Source organism: Anser brachyrhynchus, assembly GCF_964034855.1.
Source record: "Anser brachyrhynchus genome assembly, chromosome: 18".
NCBI classification, from domain to species: Eukaryota; Metazoa; Chordata; class Aves; order Anseriformes; family Anatidae; genus Anser; species Anser brachyrhynchus.
The window spans coordinates 7,787,667-7,805,310 of record NC_137711.1 but is presented as its reverse complement, the minus strand read 5'-3'; the positions used below and the strand labels follow the sequence as shown (position 1 = coordinate 7,805,310).

The 17,644-nt window shown below is 55.2% G+C and overlaps 1 protein-coding gene across 9 annotated transcripts; it reads left to right on the top strand.

Moving 5' to 3' along the window:
- The first annotated feature begins 1,065 nt into the window (after positions 1 to 1,065).
- FBF1 (Fas binding factor 1) lies at positions 1,066 to 17,637 on the top strand. 9 transcript variants are annotated; one of them, XM_080560809.1, is made up of 32 exons: positions 1,558 to 1,700; positions 2,265 to 2,376; positions 2,698 to 2,725; positions 3,410 to 3,451; positions 3,755 to 3,845; positions 3,957 to 4,061; positions 4,182 to 4,242; positions 4,738 to 4,788; positions 4,917 to 5,061; positions 5,635 to 5,715; positions 6,567 to 6,686; positions 7,555 to 7,708; positions 7,975 to 8,108; positions 8,583 to 8,685; positions 8,781 to 9,137; positions 9,769 to 9,852; positions 11,460 to 11,554; positions 11,742 to 11,800; positions 12,075 to 12,119; positions 12,212 to 12,346; positions 12,588 to 12,688; positions 13,140 to 13,346; positions 13,811 to 13,918; positions 14,075 to 14,214; positions 14,383 to 14,501; positions 14,613 to 14,735; positions 14,948 to 15,133; positions 15,902 to 16,078; positions 16,242 to 16,379; positions 16,480 to 16,612; positions 16,960 to 17,066; positions 17,433 to 17,637. In XM_080560809.1, exons 9-32 carry the CDS (start codon positions 4,920 to 4,922, stop codon positions 17,514 to 17,516), a joined length of 3,132 nt encoding a protein of 1,043 aa, XP_080416935.1. In that variant the 5' UTR covers positions 1,558 to 1,700; positions 2,265 to 2,376; positions 2,698 to 2,725; positions 3,410 to 3,451; positions 3,755 to 3,845; positions 3,957 to 4,061; positions 4,182 to 4,242; positions 4,738 to 4,788; positions 4,917 to 4,919; the 3' UTR covers positions 17,517 to 17,637. The 9 variants fall into 9 exon arrangements, with proteins under 9 accessions (XP_080416933.1, XP_080416935.1, XP_080416930.1 ...); XM_080560807.1 differs by lacking the exons at positions 1,558 to 1,700; positions 3,957 to 4,061 and adding an exon at positions 1,066 to 1,415; XM_080560804.1 differs by lacking the exon at positions 3,957 to 4,061.
- The last annotated feature ends 7 nt before the right edge of the window (positions 17,638 to 17,644 follow it).

The following is a 17,644-nucleotide window of genomic DNA, read 5'->3' as shown; positions in this document are numbered from 1 at the left end:
GTCTTGAACTTGCTGCTCTCAACCAGTTGCATAAAGAAATGTAAGGCTTCATTTTTCCTGCCATGTTTAGAATTTCTGCAAGAATTCACCTTAAGTCTGTTGGATTTTCTCTTACCTGTAGTCTGACCTTTCTGGCTTTGCAGAGTTCTAAGGCAGCTAGCAGCCCGGCAGCTGTTCCTGTCTCTGGTGCTGTGCACACTACAGAAAAAAAAATCTGGCAGAGATCAAAACTCTCATGACTTGGTTGTGACTGCTTATAAGCCAGCAAAAGCTGATCACTGCCAGTAGTGAAGATTTGTGTTCGGCAGCAGAAACTTCAATTCATAAAAGCCCTTCCTTTAAAATTGTTCCTCGTGTTTGGTTTGGTTTGGTTTTGCTTTTTGTTTTTTGAGTGGATAGTGATATAACAGCAAATGCTGTATTTGCTATTGGTGAATATATCGTATCCTTTCTGAGCTTGCTTTTTTTTGGTGTTATTACCCGAAGATCACAGCCTGGTATGACTTGCTGTCTCTTGGTCAGCAGACAGTATTTCAACTCAGTCAACTTGCCATGCATCCTGGTTAGGACTCCTCCATCTTTTAACAAAATATAATGGCACCATTTCCAAAAGTGCTGCTCACATTTAAGTGATTTCAGTGTCAAATGATAACACTTGTATACTATGTGGTTCCTCTTCAAGAGTGTTGAAATAAGCTGAGTATGGTTTTCAGTCTGATGTGAGTGGTATACTCCTAAAACTGCAGCATTGGGTGAAATCTTCAGAAGGAGCCTATGTTTGCACATGGACTGGCACTACAGTTGGTGAAAATCACTGGTGTATGGGTCCGCAGGATGTAAGATTTCAAGGGCATTTCCCCATGGTTTTTCTGGAAGTAACTTGAGTAGAAACTTAACAAGGCTGGAGCAGCCTCAGGAGCAGGGCTGGCTTTGTCCTGGCCCTAGCTTTGGTAAGAGTGAGAAATTAACCTTTTTTAAAAACAAAAAAACTAAACTTCTACTGTTACCCATTAGTTGATTTTAGCAGTACCAGCACACCTTGCTGCGCTGACTGCTGGCGTTAGATCTGCTTCATCTTGCCTCTCGATGGTCACTACTTCTGCGTGGTCCCTACTTGTAGTTCAGCTAGCAAACTGTCCTAGGCTGCAAGGAGCAACTCTAACAGAAAGAGCACTGCTAAAGGGGGGTATTCACAGCTTCTCCTTGAGGTTTGTGGATCCAGCCTGTATTTTTCCTCCTGCTAAGCTTGAAGGCAGTGGCTGCCACGCTTACGTAGTGTGAGGTCTGTGCTCTTGAAATAACAACCTTAAACAGCGCTGCTTGAGGCGATTCCCCAGCTACCCGCCCCCTTACATCGGCCAGCTTGTAACTGGGGCTTTGGACCGGTTCCTGAGCGGCCCGAAGGGGGGCTCCAGGTAGGAGATTGTCCCTTTTATCAGCCAGGCACTGGAAGGACTGGAGCGGGGCTGCAGATTTGGACCCTCCCTGCCCCGTCCCGCTGCCTCCCGCCGCTCCAAGCGGGCGAGAAAGACCCTGGGGGGGCCTTCAGCCGCCCGGCCCCGGCTGCTGGGAGCTGCTGGAGCTGCTGGGAGCTGTAGTTCGCTGCCTGAGCCCGGCGGAGACTGCGCTTCCCAGCGCCCCGTGAGGGGAAGGGCCGGGCCGGGGCCTGCGGCCTACCCCGGCCTGAGGCGCCCGGCGCGGTGCGGGCCCGGGGAGCGGGGCGCTGGGGGTCGGGCGGGCAGCGGGTGGCCCGGCACCGGGGGGCACGGAGGTGTCTGGGGAGGGGGGGGTGTCCTGGTGTGAGACCTGCGGGCTCCCCTCGTCCCCCTCTGCTTTCAGCCCGGGTTAATTGGGGTTGGCTGCCCCTCCCGTTGGAGCCCCCCCAGTGCCCCTCGCCCAGAGGGGAGAGGGCTCCTGTCCTTCTGCCCTCGCCAGCCCCTGAGCCCCGGGGGTGGTCGCCTGGGTCGTGGATGGGGCAGGAGTCGCCCCCTGAGCTCCATGGATGGGCAGGCTCGCTCCGGTTATTTTGCAGAGCATCTCCGTGGTGTTGGTGGGACGTTCCCTGCGCAAATTGCTGCAGGAGCTCAAAACTGCCCTGGGGGATTTTTTCATTTTTTATTAAACTCATATTAAGACTTGCTTTAAGTGGCTTAGAGAGGTCTGAGCAGCACAGAGGCAGTCTGGCAGGCTGTAGAAGGGAAGTCTGTTTAATAGAGGAACAGCTAGCTTTAAAAGCAAATCAATAAATCTTCCTCTTGCTGCAGGTAGGAGGTTGGTGCGGATGTGAGCAGTGGTGTTAGACCCCCTGCGAGGTGCAGCTTGGATGGACGTATAACCAGACCTGTCACAGCACGGGAAGGCAGAAATTCTGCGATGGTGAGTGTGATACGGCACAACGCAGGCCTGGGACATCCAAATTCGATGCTCTGGCACCTCTGTATGGAGGCAGAAGTGGTCCCAGGGGCTAGAGGCTTCTGCCCAGCTTGCGTGCTCGCTGGGCTCTCTCAGAAGTTGTAAATATCTGCAGTTCCCAGCATTTCATGTGCCATTTCCTAAATAGCATGGGCAGGAGGAGGGTTTCACTACTGCGTATGGGGTTCTCTGGAGCAACTTGCCTATGGCTGTAGTGGTTTTTTTGGGAAAATCCAGGTCAGATCTGCTTTGTTTTGTAATGAGGGAATTTGTCTTTCTCTATAGGCTGCAAAGTCCAAGAAAAGTTTAAGAGGTACGTACGCGTTTGTGTTTTCCTTTCACTGTCCGTAGGTGCTTTGATCTGCTAAGAATACGTGGAACAGAGCAGATGGGGGGCACTAGGATCAGGCAGCAGTCGTGGCTACCGAAATAATTTTATGAGCCATGTCTGAAAGCTACTGCTCAGCGTATTATGCTCTTCCTGAACCAACAATGCTCACGTGCCTCTCAGGTTGATTGGATTTGCTTATTGTGATCCTAAATTCCCTTTCTTGGAGACTTCCCTAAATCCAGAGGAGAACAAAAGCATTTATTTTAGTTCTTCCCCCGAGCTGCTCCCCAAGTCCTTGTTAGAAGCCTCTTGTAGGCCTGAATACTGCGGTGCTTTTGGGTTGCCCAGGGGCTCTTAGATACTGTGGAGCTCACAGATTAAGTGCTGCTTGTGGCCGGTGACTATCTGAATGGAAAGCAGCTGGCGCACTCGATAAAGAAAAAAATAGCATTTTTGGTTAAGTGAAGCTAAATCATCTATGAAATATTGGACCAAGTCATGGTCCTGGCAATTCTCTCTAGGCTGGCAAGGAGGGCCTGATGATGCTTGAAATCAAGCCTGTATTCTGGGGGATTTCAAAAGAGCAAGCCTATTGAAATAGGGAGTTTTTCTACGCCTGCTTGGTGCGCCCACCTGCCTCAGCTCCTGTAATTTGTCTCGTTCTAGGCTCCATCGATGACGTGTTGGGTGACCTCCTGGGATACGATGGTAAAGTGCACCTTTTCTGCAGCTGGAAGGGCAGCATCCTCATACTGTTCCTTCCTGGGAGCAGGAGGTGCTGGTGCAAGAGCCATTGCTCTCCAAGGGAGCTCCAGTTGTGAGGGGGGATGAAGCAGGGAGCAGAGCTGAGTGCAGCTTCCCAGAGGCCATTGAATGGGGTTGGACATCGGCTTGGGGAGGGCAGAGTGAAGCATATCCACTTCAAAGCCTCTTTGGCCCATTAGGGAACAGCAAATTCCCCTTTGGAGTGCCTGTGTCGGTCACCCTAATCTCTCCCTGTCTTATTTTCAGACGAAGCCCCTGTTAAATCTACTAGACCTTCCCAGCCGGCCGTTGTCAGCAGTGGGAGAGCCCGGGGCACCAGCTTGCAGGCCAGCAAGAAGTAAGTACCTTTCAAACACAGCCTCTCCCGTTTGGAGAGCTCTCTGCGCTCCCCACGTCCTTCTGACCTGCCCCGTCCTTGTCTCCTTCACCTCACTCCCTGTCCTAGTAGCGATTACGTGGGAAGGAGTTATCTGTGATGGCTTTGAGAGCTGGGAACCCAGAGCCTGAAGCTTTCCAGCAAGAGCTGAGTGCCCCCAAGGCCTGTACATCTTCTGTAAATCTCCATTACTTGCTTAAATGTAGCAGTCCCAGCACTATTTCTTTATTCCTAGTGCTGTTTTTAGCCTTTTTCCCCAGCTCCCATGTGCTGCTAACCCCTAGGCTTGTGTCACAGGTCCTTTCCGGAGGATGATTTCTTCAGCAAACTCCCTGCAGAGGATGTGGAATCTGCAGAGGTGAGCCCAAAACTTTGAGAGAATGGGTATCCTGAGGGCTGGAGGTGAGCTGGGCCAAGTTTGCCCCTAGCATTGCCCCATCCAAGTCAGCAGTGGGATATCAGGGAGGAACCGTGAAGTTCGGCTGAAGAGGTGACCCGTCTGCGGGGTGGGGAAGATGGGATAGGGGTGTGGGTGGAAAATGGGAGGAGGGCTTCCAGGTACCTTGGACGAGGTGGACCCTAACCCAAAGCAACGTTCCTGACACTTCTCCCAGGGACAGCAGGATGTGAGCAAAGGATTCAAGGCACAGGGGACTTCCAATAAGGAACGCAACAGAAGGAATTAAGCATGTGTTCTCATAAAGTGAGGAGAACCAGGGCTCTGAGTGTTGGAGCAATTTACCCTGGTCCTCTGGTAGATGCAGATGATGGGGGTCCTGAACACCAGGCTGCTGTTTCTGGGGTGAGGAGTTTCTGAAGCCTGTCTGTCTGATCTCCCCTCTCTGGCATGCAGGGATCCAGTGTCTCCGATGCAGACCCACAAGCTGTGCTGCAAACCCTGAAGGTAAGTGCACAAGTACCCATCATCTCAGCCCCAGCACCAGCCACCCTGCCTGTTTCCCTGAGGCACGGTCCTTGTGATGGCCTGGCGATCACTCACCCTCCTCCCATCCTCGTCCTGTTGCTTTCCAGGACATGGATGACATGGAAGCTGATCTCCTGGGAATATCAAAACCCAGTTCCGGGCCTGGGAAGGCAGCCACAAAAGGCCCTGGGAAATGTGACTCCTCTGAAGGAGCAGTAAAAACTTCAGGGAAGGTGCCAGCTCCTGAGAAGGGTAAAAAGGAAGCTCTGCTCTTCTTTTCACAGCCTGATTGCAAACAAGCATGGGGTATTTAGATGCTAGATAGCGAATAAAAAGTGTATTTGTTCCCCACATTCTTTTTCTCTGGTCCCTTTTGAGGGCTGTCACAGACAGAGCATTACTCTGGCTGTGCGTTGTCCCTTGGGAGATCCCTGTCCCAGCCTCTTGTCGTGCTGTGATAACATCAGTAGTGACAACAGCCATGCTGCAGCTGCCTGCCAAATGCCATTTAGTGGCTCCCTGGTGCCTTGCAAAGTGTTTCTAGTGGGATCTGCTTGATCGGCCTGGAAGGAGAGCCAGAGGGGTTGCATTTAAGATACACTGGTCCCCAAACTGTCCTCCTCCTGAGGCACTTTTCTTCTTTTCTGCGAGGAGGCTCCTCTAGAGATGTTCCCACCCCATAGGGTCACAGGGGCACTGTCTGTCACAACATGTGCTTTTAGGGGGCTGCTAAAGAAAAAAGAAAAGTGACCTTCACCTGGGATAGGGTAGGGGCACCTGTGTCTGCAGTGCCCTGTCTGAGCGAGCTGTGGTCTCTCTTTCTAGGAGAGTCTGAACCTGTGCCGGAAAAGAAGCCACTCTCATCCCCACCTGCTTCCCGACCGTATAAGAAATTTAACTTTGAAGGTAGGATCTCGCTTCACTTCAGCTCATAGATGCCTGGCGGCAACTGAGAACTCTGTCCTTGCCCTTTGCCCATAGCTGGCCTCTGCTGTAAACTGGAGGCTTGGCTGGTTAATGAGATACAGAGCCCTTCACTCCTATGGTTCTGGTGCAGATCTAATCCCACAAAGGTGAACAGAGGAAAAAAAAAAATACAGCGCCGGTCTCTGCTGCTGGAGTTCCCATATGTAAGGTGGGAACGGGAGAGCTTTTAGGCCTTCTCCAGGACTGGAACGTGATTCCTGAGGGCATCTCTTTGCAATTGTGTTTTCCTGTGTGCTTTGTTTTTCAATGTCTGTCTGTTACACTCAGACACCTTTGTATCAGAGAGGGATCCCATCCAACTTCCAAAAGGGGAGGCTGGAGAAGAGGTTTCCTCGTACAGATGAGATCTGATTGTCCAAGTCAGATCTTGGTTAAAGCACAGTTAAAATCACTAAGCCCAGTGGGCTTTAGGTGAAGCTGGCGAGAGGGCTTTCTTCTCCCTTTTTTCTTCGCCTGAACAGTGTCCAAGTGTTCAAGCACCCACATCTTGGGTTATTTTCTTCTAGGAGAAGGAAAACGCGGAAAAAATGAACAGAAATATAGTCACTGAATGTTTAAAATTCAGGGATACTGTAGGGTATCCTTGCAGAATCTGCAGTTGTGGCTTTGGGCAAAACTGGTCTCCTGTCCCATGTGCTCCTGGTGGGGGTAGTGCATGGCTTAGTGCAGAATTGTTCTTCTGAATAGGGTTGGGTTTGTTGGTTTTTGTTTGTTTGTTTCATTGTTGCTGATATTATTCTCCTTTCCTGACCCTATGGTGTAATTCCCAGATTTAGACGACCCTTTAGCTGGGCTTTTATCTGATGAGGAGCAGGATGCTCCCAAGAAACCAGCTCCAAGAGGCTGTGAAAGTGTCCCTGAGAAAAAACCAGAACCGAGCAAAGACAAAGGTAAGTAGGCATGCTCAACACATCAAACACATTTTTGTATTCAAATCAGCAACCTGGACTGGTTTGTGTGAGGTCCAAACTGATGAAATTGAAAGCCACCTAGCCCCATCTGGTGTTAACCAGCACGGTCAGTTACAGAGCAGCTTTGTGGCGGGGTGAACTGTAGTACGGCTCACTGAGGGCCTGATATTTCCAGTGTGCCATAGGTTACAGCACTGACCTTTCCTTTCTGGGAACGGAGGTTCAGATCTTACACATGACCTTGTTCAACCTGTTTCATGCCTTGCCAAATGAGAACAAGTTTACTGGGGCAGAGTTGAGGTGGCTGTGAGCATTTCCAGCCCAAGCCAAAGCCTGTTCGGGGCACCTCTGGGTTGGATCCAGGCGTTCAGTGGCTGTGTTTAGGCACCATCCCTCTTGTTCCTGCAGTAGGGATGTTAATGGATCTGATAGCCCCCTAGAATCCCCCTGCACCCCAATAAATCTGCTCTGCTGCAGAGAGGGACACAAACAGCCCCTGGTGGGTTAGGGCAAGGTCTAGGGTGCACTCGTGGAGTAAGGACTCATTTGTGGGGAGGCAGAATTATCTGATTAGAAACTTGCAAAGCTAAAAATCTGGTGTTAGCCAGAAACCCCATGTTCACAAAACCCAGCGTTGTCCCATCAATAGATGTGTGGCCACAGACCAGGAAGGAGTGCATTGCCACTTCGTCATTCACTGTGGGCTTTGGTCGCAGAGAAGCACTACTTAAAAGTGACTTAGAGAAAAGAGTGGACAGGGCTGCTTTGATTTCCTGTATTTTCTGTGTTTTTTGTTTTTTTTTTAAACCCTGATCAAACTTCCTTCTGTCTGTGATCCCACCCCCAGAGCCACCCCCATCCCAGACACCCCTTCACGCGGCAGCCCCAGTCCGGAGGAGGGAGGAGCTCACATTTGAAGATGATGGTGATGACCTGATGGATGCACTGGGATTTGGTAACAGCCCAAAGGGAGACCAGAAGCAGGGAAAGAAGGCAGAAGAGTAAGGTGACATTCGTGGGCAATGAAAATGCAGTGGGAGTAAAGCTGGGGACGGCTTGGGTGTGAGATGGTGCCTCCACACTCAGTGGCAGCTGCTGAAAAGCGGGTGGGGGTTGCTGGAGAACTTCAAAGCTTCTGTCCTTGGGTCCCAGAAAGGAGCAGGAGCAGCCTCATTTCAGAGAAGAGTCAGAACGCCCTGGCAAGGCCGTGTGTTCTGGGACGGCCCTGCCTCTTGAAGAAACCCATCTGCTGCTCTGTCCTTAACAGGGAGGAGGTGCGTCCAGCCCGCTCCAAGCTGGATGAGTTACTGGGAAGAGGCTCCGTCGCCAAAATCCTGGAGCGGCCGGGCACGGGAGAGTGCAAGGAGTTCAAACTGGATAAGAAATACCAAAAGCAGCCAGGTGAGCACAGCCAGGGATGCTGGGATGGTCCAGAGAGGTGACGGTGTTGGCTCAGGATAGCGAGATGGATTTGTAACGCCCTTGCAGGACAAATACCCTTTTTGTAGTGGTGAGTAGGGTTGCTAATGAGCTTTCTGTCAGCCCCACGGGGAAGGTGGCCATGCAAAATGTTTATGTGGCCTGGAGGCAGACTGAGAGCGTTTGCACAGTTGCTGCAGCTCAGGTAATGATTCGTAATCTACTGAGTAACTCAGTCACATGTGGACGTGGGCTGATTCCTAATAAAGATCCTTTTCCCAGCCGCAGTGGGAAGCGTGTTGCTCGTCGGTTTCTGGGGAGGATGTTTCCAGCAGTGTTTTCCCAGCGGCTGCGATCCCAGTGGGAATTGCAGGGGAGGAGGAGGAGGAGGAGGGCCGGTGTCTTTGCAGCTGGCTGCTCCTCTGGGCACTGACTCAAGGCTGCTTGTCTGAACAGAGAAGGAAGAGGGCTGGGACGAGGAGGAATTTGTCTTTGGAGCCTACCAGCCCACGGTGGCCTCCACGCCCGAGGGCCGGCCGTCAAGGAGGCAGTCTGTGAGGTATTGTGCTCCGTGTGCTTCTGTAGCTCCAACTACCAGCTACGCTGGCAGGGTACCCTTGCAGGCAGGCATGCAACTCCCTCTCCTTATGGCAGGTTTTCATCTGAGAACGTCAGCGAACCAAAACTGGACTCACGCTCCAAACCTCCTCCTGCAGCCAGCCAGAGCCCCGTGCGGGCCAGCAGGGCTGGGGGTGACTGGCTGGGCCTGAAGGATGAGGACTTTGTGGATTCGGAGCCACCATCTCCAGCTAAGGCCAGTCCTGTGGTGAGCTCCCGCCAGCTCCCAGCCACGGAGGGAGAAGCCCCTAAATCCACCCATGTGGAAGAGGAGAACTGGCTGAGTGCTGCTTTGTCTCGCAAGAAAGCCCAAGCGCAGGCAAAGGCCCAGGAGAGAAGTGCTGCGCCCTTGGAGACCCCGAGCAAAAAAACAGACCCCCACCCTCCCTCCAGGTAAGGGCACGATCAGCGTCTCCTGTTCGTTCCATGCGTAGCTGCTCCAGCAGGACCTCAGAAAGCCTTGGCTTGGATTTAAGGAATTAATTTTAAGCGCTTTCTCGTCTCACGTTGGGGTAATAATGCAGGACCTTCTCCCGCTGATCCAGCCCACTGCCTATCCCACCTCTGGGCCCTTCTTCTTCCAGTTGCAGCCAAGATTTCACACGCTGCCCTGGGTCCTTTGGAGCTGTCCTGGATCAGCACATCCCCATGGCCCACCCTGTGCTCCTCGTTCCTGCCCGGACATCCCCTTCGTTCCTCTTAGTTCCAGGCAAACCACGTCTTCCAGTTTGGGTTTTGCACAGACTTAGACTTGTGCCATTCAAGTGGGGACTCCAAGGCAGTGTGCAGACAAACAGATGTGTTTCGGGCAGGGGTGTGCAGCCCAGGGGAAGTGGTTGGATGCAGTGGGGAGGAACACAGATGATAGAGGTTTTGGGGTGTCTTTGCTCCACTTGCCACCAAAAGGCTGAATCCTGCCACAGCAGGGTGGGACGGAGGTTTTCACCGGTGAGGCACTGGGGAAAAGGATCTGGGTTTTCATCATCTCCTCAGTTCTGCCACATATGATGCTTTTTGCTTGCAGCCAGCCAACCACCACCGCAGGAGCACCACCACCACCGCAGGCAGCTGCCCTGCAGGACAAGGCAGCGGGTGCAGACAGCTCTGGGTAAGGCTTCCTTCGTGTTTCAGGCATCCTGGGAGAGGGGTCCTGCAGAAAGCAGCTAAGTGAGAGGTGGGGAAAGGGGAGAGCCAGTGGCCAGCAGTGGTCAGTTTGGTCTGAGACCCCGTAACGGGGAGGGAAGGCAGCTCTGAAGGACCTTTGGCTGGTTATTTGCTCAAAGTGGAACAGCCAAGCTTTAAACTTTAAAAAATTCACAGATTCACAGATTCACAGATTTTTCTAGGTTGGAAGAGACCTCAAGATCATCGAGTCCAACCTCCGACCTAACACTAAGTACTCCACTAAACCATATCCCTAAGCTCTACATCTAAACGTCTTTTAAAGACCTCCAGGGATGGTGACTCCACCACCTCCCTGGGCAGCCCGTTCCAATGCTTAATAACCCTTTCGGTAAAGAAGTACTTCCTAACATCCAACCTAAACCTCCCCTGTCGCAACTTTAGCCCATTCCCCCTCGTCCTGTCACCAGGCACGTGGGAGAGTAGACCAACCCCCACCTCTCTACAGCCTCCTTTCAGGTAACTGTAGAGAGCGATGAGGTCGCCCCTGAGCCTCCTCTTCTCCAGGCTGAACAAGCCCAGCTCCCTCAGCCGCTCCTCGTAAGACTTGTTCTCCAGACCCCTCACAAGCTTGGTCGCCCTTCTCTGGACTCGCTCGAGCACGTCCATGTCCTTCCTGTAGCGAGGGGCCCAAAACTGAACACAGTACTCGAGGTGCGGCCTCACCAGAGCCGAGTACAGGGGCACAATCACTTCCCTCGACCTGCTGGCCACACTGCTTCTTATACAGGCCAGGATGCCGTTGGCCTTCTTGGCCACCTAGGCACACTGCTGGCTCATATTCAGCCGACTATCCACCAATACTCCCAGGTCCTTCTCGGCCAGGCAGCTTTCCAGCCACTCATCTCCCAGCCTGTAGCTCTGCTTGGGGTTGTTGCAGCCCAGGTGCAGGACCCGGCACTTGGCCTTGTTGAACTTCATGCAGTTGACCTCAGCCCATCGCTCCAGCCTATGCAGATCCTCCTGCAGAGCCTTCCTGCCCTCGAGCAGACCGACACACGCACTTAGCTTGGTGTCATCTGCAAACTTACTGAGGGTGCACTGGACGCCCTCATCCAGATCATCAATAAAGATATTAAAGAGGACCGGCCCCAGTACCGAGCCCTGGGGGACTCCACTAGTGACCGGCCTCCAACCAGATTTGACTCCATTCACCACAACTCTCTGGGCCCGGCCATCCAGCCAGTTTCTAACCCAGCGAAGCGTACGCCAGTCCAAGCCCCGAGCAGCCAGTTTCTTGAGGAGAATGTTGTGGGGAACGGTGTCAAAAGCCTTACTGAGGTCAAGGTAGACCACGTCCACAGCCTTTCCCTCATCCACCAAGCGCGTCACTTGGTCATAGAAGGAGATCAGGTTCGTCAAGCAGGACCTGCCTTTCATAAACCCATGCTGACTGGGCCTGATCGCCTGCTTGCCCTGCAAGTGCTGCGTGATGACCCTCAAGATAATCTGCTCCATAAATAACACCCAAGCGCCTCTTCCCCAAGCTGTGACACTGCTGTGCATCGTTCACACATGTCTGTGCCCACGCAGGCACCCGGTCCCCTGGCTCAGCACTGCGACACAAGCTTCAGCTCACCCGTCGGAGCCTGCAAAGGGAGATCCCCCAAGAGATGCCAGTGCCAACGGTGCGTTTCACGTGGTGGGTCAGTTTGGGCAGGAGCGTGATCCAATTTGGGCAGCCCAGCTGTCCCCATGGTCAGCTGCTGGAGCAGAGCAGGACCCTTCTCTGCCCGAGAGACTTGGACCCTCGTCCTTCCGGAAGGGAATGGTTTCCATTGCCGTGTCCAAAAGACGAATTTGTTATACTTTCAGGCCCTGCAGCAGCATCCCCAGCAAAGCAGGAGGTGCTGGGCCCTGCCCCACTTGCTCAGGTAGGTCTGCTGGGACCGTATCTAGAGGCGCGGGATCAGGGCAGTGCTCATGGGTCAGCCCTGCGGACTCACCAGCACCCAAACACTCTGCCCCCAGCAAAGAAGGGCCTGGCGGGCTTGTGTTTGGGTAGGGGCTGCTAAGCGTTACCTGGGGAGAGGAGACCCAGGTCAGCGGCAGTGTTGGGCTGGAGAAGGGTAGGAAAGAGATCACTGGGGATGGATTCTTCCCAGAGTCAGGGTTTACCTCCCTGAGAGCATCCGTGTGTCTCTGCAGGTTACCACCCCCAGGGCACCCCTTCAGGCTGCCCCGCAGCTGCAGGTGAGGCCATGTTCTTTCCCTTGGGAACTGATGGCCACGCTGCAAAGCTGCTGATCCTGAAGGGTCTTGGTCTTCTCTCTCCGTCTCCACAGGCTGAGTCCCCAGCCCAGAGCTCGCTGCACGAGAGGAGGCTGGGGGCTCCCTCAGTGCAGGTCTATCAGGATGTGACGGGCTGTCAGGCGACACTGCTCAGCACCCAGGCCCGTGTGGTGGAGCTGGAGAGTCAGGTGAGCCCCATCGCCTCACCTGGGGGGGCACAAATAAAAAAATAAAAAAAAAAGTGGTCCTTGGGGGAGCACAAATAACCCAGTGGGAGGAAAGGAGCCATATCTGCTCCAAACGGCATCAGGATGGCAGGGGAGAGAGTAGAAACCTCCCAGTCTGGGAATGCCTGCCGCTGCCAGGTGGTGTTTTGGGAACTCCATACCCAGGGCAGCACCAGGACCTTCTCCCCTGGGTGCCCCCCAGGTCCGGATGCTGGAGCTGGAGCGGACGCAGCACAAGCTGTTGCTGGAGAGTCTCAAGCAGCGGCACCAGGAGGACCTGGATCTCCTTGAGAGAGCACACAGGTACCGGGCTCTTGCCCACAGCTGTCCCCTCTGTTGTAACCTTGCCTGTAGTCCTGTCCTCCTTCCCTGGTGTGGGAGGGCTGGGCTGCTTCCCAAATCTGTCCCTGAGGTGAGCAAGCAAAAAGCCACATCAGTTTTGGCCAGGTGGGGACCCACAGGTGGGCCAAGGTGAGGGTCTGCTCTCAGCAGCCCTGTCCCGTGGGTCATAGGAGGAGGGGGCAGTCCCATTGCCAGCATGTCCCCAACCAGGGCACCTCATGGGGCGGGAGTGGGAGGGTCAAGGGCTCAGACCAGAGCAAGCGAAGTGCCCCGTGCCTCAGTTTCCCTGCTCACACAGTGACACCAATCTGCTCGCTAAATCCCCATGTGCACTTTGGGTGGAGGGCACCAGGTAACGCCGTGAAAGCAGCATTTCTTCCTCACCGTGACCCCCTTGTGGGTCTCTGGGCAGGAGCCAGATGAAGGTGGTGGAGGAGACTTACGGGCAGCGAGAGGAGAGGCTGCGGCGGGAGAAGGAGCAGCTGGCGGCCCAGCTGCTGTCGCAGAGCCAGGACGCAGAGCGGGCCCGGGCAGAGCTGGTGGCACAGCACCAGCAGCGTGTGGCCACGCTGGAGCAGCAGAGCGCCCGGGAGCTGGAGCGGCTGCGAGAGCTGCAGAGGTGAGCGTGGCACACACACGGTGCTAGTCTAGTTTTCCCCTGTCTGGGGAATGGTTTGGGGACACAGCGAAAGGAAAAAACAGGCTCCAGAAGCGCTGGGTTGGGGGCAGCTTGGTGGCCTTTGGAATGGGATTTGCTTCACAGATGGGCAGAGGGAGATCTGGCAGGAGGTATCATTTCAGAGTGAATGCATTGTATTTTGAAAGAAGGAGATCCAAGCATTTTATCTCCCCCAAATACCTTTTATTCAGGTCCCTAAGTCACTGTTGTCTACATAGTTTATGAAAGAGAACAGTTTTCAGCAAAGTGACCCACGACCCCCAGATGTAGCCCATCCCAGATGTGAATGCTGTCAGTGGGATGCCCCAGCTCAGCCCCATAATGAAGTCTTTGCCACGGTGCCCGTCACAGGGAGCGCCAGTTTGCAGCAGCCCCTCATGGGCTCCTTCCTCCGTGCCCTGCAGGTCGTCTGTTCAGGAGATGCGCAAAGACCACGAAGAGCAGCTCCAGCGGCTGAAGCGGCTCAAAGACCAGGAGATCGATGCGGTGACCAGCGCCACTTCGCACACCAGGTACCGATGACCGCTGTCACATCCCCACGCTGAGCCCTGGCCACTTTGTTCCCTGTCCTACAGGAAACCAGCCTTGGGCCAGAAACCACCCACAAATGCCCTTCTCCACCGCAGTGCGATGAAGCATGTCCCTCCCACAAATGCTCCTCTCCGCAGGTCTCTGAATGGTGTCATTGAGCAGATGGAGAAGTTCTCCAGCGACCTGCATAACCTCTCGCACAAGGTGGAGGCCACGCACCACACCACCTCCCAGGAGCTGGCCATGGGGGCACGGCAGCGGGACGAGCAGCTCAGGGGTACGTCTGCCCTTCTCCTGGGCTGAAATGGCTGCGGGGTCCCTGCACCCAGAAAATGGGGAGTGTTGTCCTGACGCAGCCAGAGGGTGGGAGCCCAGGCTGGAAAAACTCTGCCTGCCTTGGTTGTCAGACACCTCAGCTCACAGCGCTGCTGCCGCCTCTCCCCAGTGCTCCAGGACAGGCTGTCACAGCAGCAGAGGGACATGGAGGAGGAGCGGAGCCGACTCCAGGAGGTGATCGCCAAAATGGAGGCCAGGCTGAGCGAGCAGACTCGGCTGCTGGAGCAGGTGGGTGCATGTCATGCCCTCTGGGCATGGGGAGGATGATGCCTCTCCTGTTGGAGATCCTTGGTCTGGAGCCTGTGAATGGCTTCTGTCTCTCCTCTGTGCCTGGACCAGGAGCGATGGAGGGCGACAGCAGAGCAATCCAAGGTGGAATCGCTGCAGCACTCACTGGAGGAGCAGCGGCGAGTGATGACCCAGCAGCTCTCCATGGAGCGAGCAGAGCTGGAGAGGGCGAAGGTGAGACGGGGCAGACATCTCCGGGTGCTTTTCACATCTCACCAGTCTGCTTGGGGCTGCACCGTGGTGTGTGGTGGATGAAAGAGACGGGTGCTTGGCTGATGTTACATGGAGATGTTACACGGGGTTTAGTGGCAGGGATGGGTTAAAGGAGAAAATCCTGTGGCTGGGGGACTTAGTGCCGTCTCTCTCCCTCTTCCGATGCTCTCCAGAGCGCTTTGCTGGAGGAGCAGAAGTCGGTGATGCAGAAGTGCTCAGAGGAGCGCCGGAAGCTGGCAGTGGAGTGGGCCGAATTCCACACCCAGCAGCAGCTGAGCAAGGAGCGGATGGAGCGCGATATAGACCGAGCCCTGCAGATGGACTCCCAGAGAGAGGGCACCATCATCAGCCTGGCCAAGGTACGGCCCCAGAGCCGCTTCCCGCGGCACCCAGTGCTGCCTGGCAGGCAGCTGGGCTCCCCCACAGGGTCACGGGGAGAGGTTCACAGCTGGGTTCAGGTGTTTAGGATGGAGGCATCCCACTGGGTCTGGTGGTGAGAATCGGGCTCTTCCAGGGGCAGCTCTTACCAGCTGGTTGTAGGTGTTGATGTAGGTTGACATCTTGACATCAGTCCCGTCTGCCTCTCCCGTTTGCCTGGGAGGAGCTGGGGCAGCCAGGCCAGGCTCAGCCTCCTCTGCTGTAAGATCCACGTCGGGTGAGAGGAAGCAGCCGTGATGGGTTAAGCCAAGCCTCACCATGCCGTGGGGATGTGTCCAGAGCCAGTTCTGCTCCCTCCCGGGGCTGTTCAGAGGGGATATCGCACGGTGTGTCACAGCTGCGTTTCTCAGGGCTACCACTGTGGTAATAAATAACTATTTAGCTGGTTATTTCCACTGCTGACAAACTGACACACCTTGAGCATGTTTTAGGGTGTGCGACGTGCTGAGGGGAGGGGTGCCTTCCCTTCCAGAGAAGGTGTGTGTGTGCGTGTACACAGTCCCAGCCCTGCCAGTCCTTGGTCCCAAAGCGGAGGTGGATGAGGGCGCTGCTTGGCGTTGCTCTGCAACCCAGGCCTGGTGCCCACAAGTTGCTCAGCAGGAGCAGACCTCTCCTATCACTTGGAAAGATAGGAGACAGTGTCCAGGACAGGTCTGGTAACAAATTGTTTGCCCCCGTACCCATCCCAGGAGCAGGCAGAGCTGAAGATATGGGGCCGTGAGCTGAAGGCCAAAGAGGAGCAGCTGGCGAGGGACAGGGAGCTGCTGGACGAGGCCTGGCACGAGCTGAGGCTGGAGAAGGAGAAGGTGAAAGGGGCTGCGCTGCGCATCCGGCAGCGGGAGGAGGAGATCAAAAGCGTAAACAAGGTCAGTGGAGCACCCGAGCTGCGTTTCGCAGCTGCACACGGGCTGGCAGCAAAGCCGGGGCATCACACCCCTCCTGAGGTCGTGCATCCTAGTCCTGTCCTGGGAGGGGAATGAGGGAACGCACAAAGCAAGGAGCCCTGTCTCCATCCTCTGTGCCTTGCAGCTCTCATCCCAGAAGTACGAGGAAGGGGAGCAAGCCCTGCGGGAGGCGTGCAGGCTGGAGTCCGAGCACCAGACCCGGCTGCAGGTCATGCAGCAGCATCTGGAGCAGCTGAAGCAGCAGGAACAGCGTCTGCACCAGGTAACCCCCCCTCACCTTCCCTTCTTGGACTGGGGCTGCCATACCGAGGGCCTGAACCTTTGCCGCCAACCTCTCTCCTTCTCTCCTGGGGCTGGGGCAGGAGCGGCTGAGCATGGCTCACCAGAGGAGGCAGCTCGAGCAGCTGCGCGAGGAGCTGCCCACCAACCCCACGCTGCTGCTGCCCACAGACCAGGACCTCGGTGCCCCCACCAAGGGCCTCTCCGGCATGCTGAGTAAGGGTGATGGGGGGTGCAGCTGCGCTTTTATTTCACATCTTGGGAGTCTTGGGGTACTCTTGGGGGCTGTTTCAGCTCCCCTGTACACAAACATCAGATCTGAGTTGGTGCTGGCCCCATATCCTCTTAAGGATCTCAGTTGAGCTCTGTGAGCCAGGGCAATGCCAAGAGGGAGCAGAAGGGGTTGGGAAGGAAGAGGCAGGTGGGCTAAAACCCATTTGTGCTCAGAGATTGAGGATGACTCCGTTATGGGGACTTTAAGGCAGCAAAGAAGGGATGCTTCGTTTCCTCCATCTGCCTTCCTCTAACGGCGGCAGGGCTGCACCTTCGGGCTCTCGTTGCAGGCTTTCCACCTCCTGCTAGGGCATTCCCCGGGCCCAGGAGCGCAGGCACGGCCGGCCCCGCAGAGCTCTACGCCAAACTGCTGCTGCTGAAGCACAGGGCCCAGCAGGTGAGGGGGCCGGAAGGGGCTTCAGGCCAGCAGGCGGGGAGCAGGGCTGGGTGAAGCCACAGGACGGGTGCCTGCTAAAAGTGCCGCTGGGCTGGGCTGGGCGGGCTTGTAGAAGCCATGGGCACCCAGAGGAGCGATCCCAGAAGCAGACAAGTGGATCCTTGCTTCTTGTCTTGGGTTCCTCCATAGCACCGCTGGCTCGGTGGCGTTGCCATTCTTCGCCCTACCCCTGCCTGCTCTCTTGCACTCTGGTTTCGTGATGTCCTCCTCCCCTCCTGCCAGCCCCCTGCTGCCCTGCCAGCTCCTGTGCCAGGCAGGGACGGCTCCTTGGGGTCCGCTCGCTGAGCCTTGCCCCTCTCTTCTCAGGACCGCGATTTCCTGGAGGACGAGCGGTTCTTCCTGGAGACCCTGACGAAAGCATCCTACAACACGTCGCCTCTGTCAGCCTGAGGAGCTGGCTGTGTCCCCTGAGCAGACCGCTGGGCCGGGCAAACGGGGGACGAGAGAACAAACAATAAATAACGCCACTTTGAAGGCATAACGCTGACTTTTAATTAAAAAATGTTTCTGAGCAGAGC

What these genes read in the sequence shown, in the direction of transcription:
- FBF1 (XM_080560807.1), top strand. An exon ending in GCGGGTGCAGACAGCTCTGG is followed by an intron (nt 9,853 to 11,459) that starts GTAAGGCTTCCT and finishes GTGCCCACGCAG; the next exon opens with GCACCCGGTCCCCTGGCTCA. An exon ending in AAGAGATGCCAGTGCCAACG is followed by an intron (nt 11,555 to 11,741) that starts GTGCGTTTCACG and finishes TTATACTTTCAG; the next exon opens with GCCCTGCAGCAGCATCCCCA.